Genomic DNA, 8867 nt, shown 5'->3' on the forward strand with positions numbered 1-8867 from the left:
AGACAGCCTTCAAATGGCGGCTCGAGTTCCTTAAGTACCCACCTGTGCTGAAAGTACTGCTGCAACCCTGAAAACCATCTGGTTTTGCTGAGGGTGATGACCAGCACAAAGCTTTCAGAGTCATTCTGTGTGTTTCAAGGATGGTACCTTGTGGATTCAAGGATGGCATCTCGTGGATTCAAGGATGGCATCTTGTGGATTCAAGGATGGCATCTTGTGGACTACTCTGTGTTTCTCTTTCACTTCTGATCGCCTGGAACAGCTGAAGGGAACATCCAGGTGTGCTGAAATATTACCAAGATGCACACAATGCTCCCTCATTTATACTGACAGGAACCAGGTCTGTTCAATGACGGCTCTCCCATTCCTATACTTTTGTTCTGTTTCGAGTCTGATCCTGACTGTTGGTTTTGAAGAGCTCAGCATGGAAAGAAACGGTGCAATATTGCAGACAGACTCTTGTTTCTAAAAATCTCTTGTATTTTAAATCATACAGTGCAAGTTACTGCACAATAACTGGATCGTTTAAATAAATGAAACTATTTTACCCCTTCCCATGGTCATTTAATCGTATGCTATGAATGTGCAGTAACAAGGGTTTCTTTTTCTTTTTTCATTACAGATGGGTGGTATTGAAAGCAATTTGCTCTGTGTGTGCTCCTCTGCATGGAATGATTCGTAACCCATGCAATATGTTTTTATAATATGGATTAGTGTTTATTTGCTTGAGCTACTTTTTCTTCCCCTGATGCACAGTCAGTTTATTGACTGAGTTCATTTGGCTAGTGCAGTACAAACTGTTTAAATAATTCACACGAAATATATAACTACTTAAAATATCAAAACAGAAGTTAGAGTAAAAACTGTAACTAAGAATTTTCTCACTTATTAGCTTCTTAGACAGTGGTAACAAACTATTGTGCACATTTTTGCATCATCTTCATAATCTGATCTTCCTCTTTAAATAGATGGACTTAAATGCACGTGTGGGCAAAAGTTTGTGTTTCAAACTGGCCTCACGGTTTCTCCTCCAAAAGTAAGGCACAAGTGGCCACTGTCAGCCAGCAGTTTTCGGTGCAGCTCAGCCCTGGTAAGGGAGGACCAATTCTGGCTCACAGGAGGACCAGTGCCTGTGTTGGTGGCTTTGCTGCAGTCTATAGGAGAGCGAAGACATACATCAGGTTTACGAGGCTTTGCAGCTGAGAGGCAGGAAGACTGACTTCTACATCTGACTACACCTGGTAATAACTACAGAGGTGTGATTAATTCTTGCAAATGATCTCAAAACACAGAAATCAGAGGACAGCAAATTGCTGAGTTTGCATTCAAAAGAGAAGGAAATACAATGGCAACTAAAGTGCAATGAAGGAAATATACACAATGGCAGGAATGTTAAAGATAACAGAGATAACTGGATGGGCTAACTATGGCATGTACGTTATTTTGCAGGGTGTCTGACAGAAGCTGATTGTTCATGAAGTGTTTTTGGCAGGCTTGTGGGTGAAGATATCCAAAGTCTTGAAAGTCTTCAGTCAACGTTAGAGTCACAGACATGGTTTAGAGGAAAGGACAAAGATGACAAGTCTCTGGCAACTCAGGCTAGCACTTGCACCATTGGATCTATATGTATTTTTAGGTGCATAATTTAAGGCTATTATACCTGAAAATTTCAGCACTGTATTTTTATTTTTCTGTGTTTTCTTACAAAATATAGGCCTATCTACAATTAATTTCCAGCATGTGTCTTCCACTCTTAGAAATCCCAAATCTCTTCCTGTTAAAATGCCATGTATGCTCCCAACACAGAAGACAGACAAGATTAAATCCTTCTCCATGTGAGAGCATTGATACTGTCACACTGGCCCAGACAAATGGCTTAGCTAAAATATATACTGCTGGCTAGGAAGCAAGAGTGGTAAAAGTAACTCAGAAGTGCACAGACTCAAGGCCTTCCCTTGGATTTCTCTCCTAGCCATCAAAGCCATGCCCAATCACAATGGAAAGTGATGATGGAAATACTACTTTGCTCTCTGCCAAAATGAATCTTCTTTCCAGCCGAAATGACTTAGACAGATCAGAGTGGTGTAACTTACACTTCCTTGTGCCAAGCTTTCTGATCCTGGCTCCTGGAACAGCTCTACAGCAATTTATTCTACATAATGGAACATATTTCTTGCTCAGAAACACTTAAACTTCTGGAAATAAGTCAACTATTCTAAAGGCTTTGTCTGCAGGTAAAAGTTTCATGTCCACATTCTCTACAGTTCTGCCTCTGTCCACGTAACCCAGGATGAACTAAGCTGATCACAGTTCTGAGCTTTTCAGATTTTACTGCAAGCTCTGCTTTGGCTTGTGTTCCATACTTATATAGCTGCATATAACTGAAAATGTAGGTAACAAAGAGAAAGGATGTAGCAAAGACACACCAATTAGAAGAATTAAGAAGAGAAAATGACCACAATGAACAAACGACTACCAACAGTATTTTGGCATTACTATTTACTGAGAGGAGGTGAGACAGTTTGCAGCTTAAGCTAAGGAAGATTCTGCACTTTCTCATTATCTTTTGTCACTTCCTAACAAGATTAGCATTGTTACATACAAATATGTCTAGTCTAAGTGATCATCAAAAAAATTGTTAAAAATTTTACGTTCTTCCTGTGTGAGAAATTTCTTGTCACTACATTGACTGCAATCTATAAAATCTGAGTTCACCTAAAATCACAAAACATGTTTTCAGTCAAGACCTCACACACCTATTGATCTTTTTTTCTGAATATTTCCAGCCAGGCAATGAAGTCGCTGGTACCTCCTGACTCCACAAACAGATGGACAAATTTCCCTTTCTCAGTAGATAATATTCTTCAATTCAAAGACATCTTCCTGCTTAGGCTAAGAATTCCTCCATGTGTCACAAGTATAATCCATGCCTTTAGATAACATCCGTCTGCTACTTAACTTCATGGTGACAGCAAGAACCCAACCACTATACTTTCAATCCAGTAAGAAGACCCCTCACCTTCGCTGTTGCAGAAGACCTGCAGCGTGTGTCTGAGCAGCTATGACACTACCCAGAAGCAAGCATGAAGAATTACGTCTGTCCAAACAAGGCAGCTATAAGGGTGAGGCTCAGTTCAAAATGAAGACACCTATATTTAGCTCTTCTTATGCAAGGCAAAATCCAGTTGCCTAAATTGTAGCTATCTCAGACTGCCTTCTAGCCTCTGCTTCAAAAGGCACAGAGATCCTATCTACAAATCTCATGCAGACTTTTTTGGTAGCTAGAGGATATCCATATTATTCATGTACGAATGAATCTCATCCTTAGGTCTTCAGGCTCCCAATAGCCAATGGAGAGATAGTACAGTTCCTGGGACAAAGGACAGCTGTTGGAGTTAATTAAATTGCCTGAAAACAGATGTTCAGGTACACATGAGATGCCTGGCCTTAAGCTTTTCATAGAGCTCTTTAAGTTTCCGGCCATTCCAGAATGATGCAGATGTCCTGCAGGTCCTCTGTCATCACTGTGAGGCCCATGCAGATGTCTCGGATGCCCAGGGGTGCCTTTAACGACACTAGAGCCCTATGCATGGTTATGGATTCAATCTTCAGCTCTGTCATTGGGAGCTTTGATAAGCAGTGCACACCTATACTTAGATGGTTTAATCTGAACATGTAGTGCATGCAAAGCATCCAAGTACAGTAAGTGAGCAGATACCAGCATCGCAAAAGGACGTTTTGATGGAAGTGAAAATTAGATTTACGTCTCAGAAGGGAAAATAATTAATCCTACTTGTTATATAAAAGCAAGGAAAATACAGCATTTACAATACAATAATTATAAGAAGTTGTGATGGAAAAACATAAATACATTTCTAGAATCAGATTAGGTAAAATGAACAATAAATTCAGGCTTGTAGCTCTTAAAATTATCATTGTACAAAAACAGTTCTCTCAAAAATATTTTTATTGCACTATCATTCAATATGAATGCCTCTCTAAACCTGCTTCAAAGGATGAATTAGCATAGCTGTAATAGTCTGGAATGAACTTTGATCTAATATAAAAAATGATAAAAGACATTTCCCACTTCTTTTCACTGGGAAGAAATTAGTTTTGGAACTGCTCAAGCTTATGTATTGTTTTATTAACTGGGACTAATTCCCAGTTTATTCCTCTATGTCCTTATGTGACCTACACTCATCAGTTGTAGAAAAGGAACAAGCAGACAAAATTGATTTTGCTTCCTAAATATTTTGCAGTCTGTGTCTGGAGCAATTCCCCTCAACCACTTCTGATGTCAGCAGGTAGAGTAAAACAAAATACCTAGGTGTATGCTGGATGTGTATTTGAAATGCTGCAGTTACATTAATGTAAATATCTCGAACACAAATTGTCTATGTGTACATGAACGTAAGTTCTTATTTTTTTCTTGAATGACAATTAATATTGCACAGACACAGGTGATTTACTCATGAAGCAGTATTCTTTCTTGTTAACACATCTAATTAACTAAATTTACTAAAATTTCATAATCACACAATTCCTCATCTTCAAAGCAACCTAAACTCTTAGAAGCCTAAGTTCTGTTGACTTAACAAAAATGGAAAGCCTCCAGCAGAACTTGGCACCAGCGTGGAGACAGCAAATAGGTGACTGAATGTCCAATATCTGGTCTCAAACACTATGCAGTTGCCTGGCCAACTGTTGGCCTCACACCCTCTCTCACAAGGAGGAAACGTGTATGGGAGTTCATGAAGTGCCAAGGGTGGATCCGGCCCCACGGCACAGAGCCAGCTTGAAGCACAGGCTCTTGTAAGGCTGAATGTAATCTTTATGTACTTTCAAGACATAAAAGCCTTCCATGTAAAAGTCAGTATTATACTGTCTCAGTAACATGCTTTGGTGCAAGATTAGCAAGTAAGAGTAATTTTTTCATGTGCTGCCGGAAGTACAATTACTGAAGTGGATTTTTAGGGAACCATGATACTGTAGATCCAGTTCCTTGGGCAAAATAACAGATACAGTACACGTACGGAGCACATCTAATTAAGTGTATAGGAAGGCCCAAGCAAGACTATGCTGGGCACAGCTCAGTAAGTTTGTCAGGATTCACCACATGAGTGGAGTTGGATGCTCATGAGAACTTTTGTAGGTACAAGTACATTGACACGTGCAAAAGAACAGAACAGTAAATGAACGGATCTCATCTAATACCCTGTTGTAAATCATGCAAGAATGGCAAATGGATGTTCTCTCATGCTGTTATCTCAAATATTCCTGTTCAACTTCTACTTTCTTGTTTGACTTTCTCAGCTGGGCATTTCCCCTACTCAGAATAAATGTGTTGCAGCATTAGAAGCAGTTTAGTGGTTAGAAATTTATTCTCAGGTCAACAAAGCTCTGTTCCCTTCACACACACTTTTTTAATAAGACAGTAAATCAGGACATATATATTTAGTATTGTGTCTTGGATTTAAGCACAGGAACACAAAACGTTCTTAATTATATGATTCTGAAGGTAAGCTCATGGAAGTTACTATTTCATCAGTATAAACAAAGTCACACAAAGGTGATGTGGTGGTTAACTTTTATCTATAACCCAGATTTTTACTGAACTTAGGACATCTGGAGCACACTTTATCTGCCAAGGATCAAAAAAACCCTCATGTGCTCTCAAACCTTGAGAGAGAATTCAATTAGTCCAGTAGACTGCATCTGGGCAGGGACTATTTTTGTCTATTGAATGAATGTACTGTAAAATGCAGACACTGGGGGGGAAGGATCAAGTCAGGACACATTCATTTTTGTTCTGCTGACCAGAAGCTGGTACACGTATCATATTTCACTGTGAAATACTGACTTTCACATTTAAGGAGAACTAAGGAGGAATTTTCAAATTTTATTTCAGTTCCTAGGTCTAGTTAAAGAGATTGGTACACAAACATGGAAAAAAATGAGTGTATAGCTTTATGCTGCAGATTCCTACCAGAAAAATCCTCTTCTTTTACCCAAATCAGAAGACAGAGGAGGATTCAAAACACATCAGATAAAGGCTTCACACTGTTTCAGCTCAATTCTAGTACAAAAATAAATACTTCACGGCCCTGCACTTCCTTGCACACTTCTTGAACAGGCACGCTAATTTCCCATGGGTCATGTAGGTAGCAGAATAAAAGTATTGCTGCAAGCAGGAAATGAAAGTAGGGAACAAAAGTGAAAGCTTGATTCATTCATCGCCTTCAATGGTCAGATATATTAGGAACTGGAACCAAATTTGTTAAATGTTAAAGAAAAATCCTTAACTAGCAAGGGAGAAGAGAATCTTACAGAACCTCTTCCTGAGAACACAGAGGACAAGTGTCTGAGCTACACACATAGAAGTAAATAAACAGAAACTTGTGTTTTCCTTATTAAAATCCCTTTTTCAATAAGCAAAATGAACTTTATGGAAGAATTCTCTGAAAACTGATTATTTGAGTTCTAATTATATCTTAATTCGTCTTAATGTTTCCATTAACAACAAAGTACTACCCCTTATATCTCTCCAAGACTTTCGCAAATACAGATGCCTAGAAATTTTAAATACGCAACTCCAAGAAAATACAAAACTGTATCAGGGTGAAGGAGGATGATTATACCTTTAAACTGTAGGACAGTTACAACTACAGGCAACTATGCCGTAGCAGTTTGGTTTAGTACCATATCCTAAAACTAACACTGGAAAGGCTAATGGAACATGGCTTTCAACTCTATAGGTATTTAATTTGCATTCAGCAACACCTAAATATGGAGCTAAAGAAAAAAAATAAATTTGTGACATTTCAGAAATTTTTATTGAAAATTTTATCAGTTTATTTATAGTTTGTTGTGGAAGCTGTTTCCACCCCACTTTTTCCAAAATTGCTCAAACTGCCTTCTCTGACTTTCTCTGCTAACATTGATTTTAGCTAGGAGGTCAAAAGGGGCACCTGCTTAAGGAGCCACCCTTCTGCACCTGCTCCATATTTATAGGAGAAGAGGTGACACATTTGCATAAAATTAGTAATTATGGAAAACTGTAACTGCTCTCTCCAAAGGCCATAACAAGACAAAGCACACAAGGTTAAGATGCATTTGTTTACAGCACATCATAATCATTGTAAACAGATCAGTCTGACACAACACAAAACTCCCACTGGAGTTAATAAGGATTTTTTGTTCTAAGTGACTAAAAGACCAGTCCCAGGGCACCCACCAGAGTCAGAGTGGGTCTACAGAAATGTTCCTAAACCATTGCTGGTTGCAACAACAAAAAGCATCAGAGAAAGCTCAGCTGGACCAAGTACATTCCAGCCTGGCATTTAATTTAGAAGATGGAAGATTTGAGGTGAATAAGGATGGGAAGGGGTAGAACTGTGGAAAGCCAGAGGTACATTCTGTGGATGTGAACCCTGGGCAGATCTGTTGAATCATGAACACCACAGGATATGAATTCAGACCTTCTCCTCACTAAAAAGGCTTCTGCTGGCTACCCACAGCCAGCTGGCTGGTTGAGGGTGCATGTTCCTTTCAAATCCCTTTTACAACCTCTACTCAAGAATTTCTAAGTGTATTTCTTATGAAACTTGTTCATATTGGCCTCAAACTCAAAGGTAAAATGTTTCTTTTCTACTTCCAAATAGTTCAAAACTTAACATACGAACATACTAAAAAAGCTTGTTAAGGAAAAAACCCATCAGTTTCTAAAAAAAACCTAACAAAACAAACCCCATACAATTCTTTCATAACTTCAGTACCTGAGAGAAGAATATCCAGATATATAACACCAACATTAATCCAGCCTGTTTACACATCAGACATCTAACACTGCCTAAGAAATTCACCTTCGTCCTGCAATATATCTCAATCTCATCCAGTATTGTTACAACAAGATTAACTGATGTATTTTTCACATTTTTCATTTACCCAGGTTACTGCAACCAAGGAACTAGCATTGTCCTGACACACGCAATATAAAAATACCTGTATATATATATGTATACACACAAAGGCACAGAAAAGTATCATAAAACTTACCATCACTTGCAGAAAGTGAGTCATTTGCACAGACCAGTGCCAAAGTAAACAGCAGATGCCGAAGATCCATACCTCTAATTCTGTAATAACAAAAGACAGTAAGAGAGTTTCTTTATAAACTAATGTTACTAACTAATACGACATGATGTCTAAACTACTATCTAGATTTATTGAATTTCTGATTGGATTTAAATCAGAAGTGTATTTAGTTTGTGGTTTATTGCCTCATAAAGTCATACATCATCTTGCAGTCTAGAACAGAGAGTAAAAACTATTTTTACAAAAGAACAAGCTTATGGGTTTCTAGTTCATTTAATATAGACGGGGGAAAAAAAATCAAGTATTGTCCATCTCTAGCCTGCCTTGCAGGGAGTAGCCACACTCCCTCACAGCAGCCTTTGGGGGTTGGATCCTAATGACTGACTAGCCTAGGTTAAACGTGAAAGTAGGGAAAGAACAGTGTCTCTTTCAGGGAACAAAAATATGATGATCCCCTTTCTGGCTCATGCTTCTCTGAAGATGTATTCATCTTTGCATGTCATGCATAACCCTTCCAGAGTCTAGGACTGCATTCAGTAAAGCTGAGAGGAGTGATGCAGTTTAATAAGCCAGCTCCCACACCAGAAAGCCAAATGGCTGCTAGCAGAGAAACACCACATTAGTACCTATGGCCACTGCCCAAGGCAGGCAGCATGCCAGGAACAGAGAGGGCATCAGTAGCTGTGGGGCTGCAAGAATGATAGTAACCTGGGCCAATTCTCTGTTTTATTCCCTGCTGGCACCCTGCACAACCCTGAGCTCCTGCCTCG

General features: G+C 38.9%; 1 protein-coding gene across 1 annotated transcript in view; it reads right to left on the reverse strand.

Moving 5' to 3' along the window:
• The window catches only part of GHR (growth hormone receptor), a 68062-nt gene extending 59923 nt beyond the window's left edge, over window positions 1-8139 (reverse strand). Inside the window, exon 1 of the mRNA XM_009960937.2 lies at window positions 8059-8139. Coding sequence (XP_009959239.1) covers window positions 8059-8128 — 70 coding nt within the window. The 5' untranslated portion in view covers window positions 8129-8139. The remainder of the gene's footprint in view (window positions 1-8058) is intronic.
• Window positions 8140-8867: the final 728 nt, after the last annotated feature.

The sequence above is a fragment of the Leptosomus discolor genome, chromosome Z (assembly GCF_034619465.1).
Source record: "Leptosomus discolor isolate bLepDis1 chromosome Z, bLepDis1.hap2, whole genome shotgun sequence".
Lineage (NCBI taxonomy): Eukaryota > Metazoa > Chordata > Aves > Leptosomiformes > Leptosomidae > Leptosomus > Leptosomus discolor.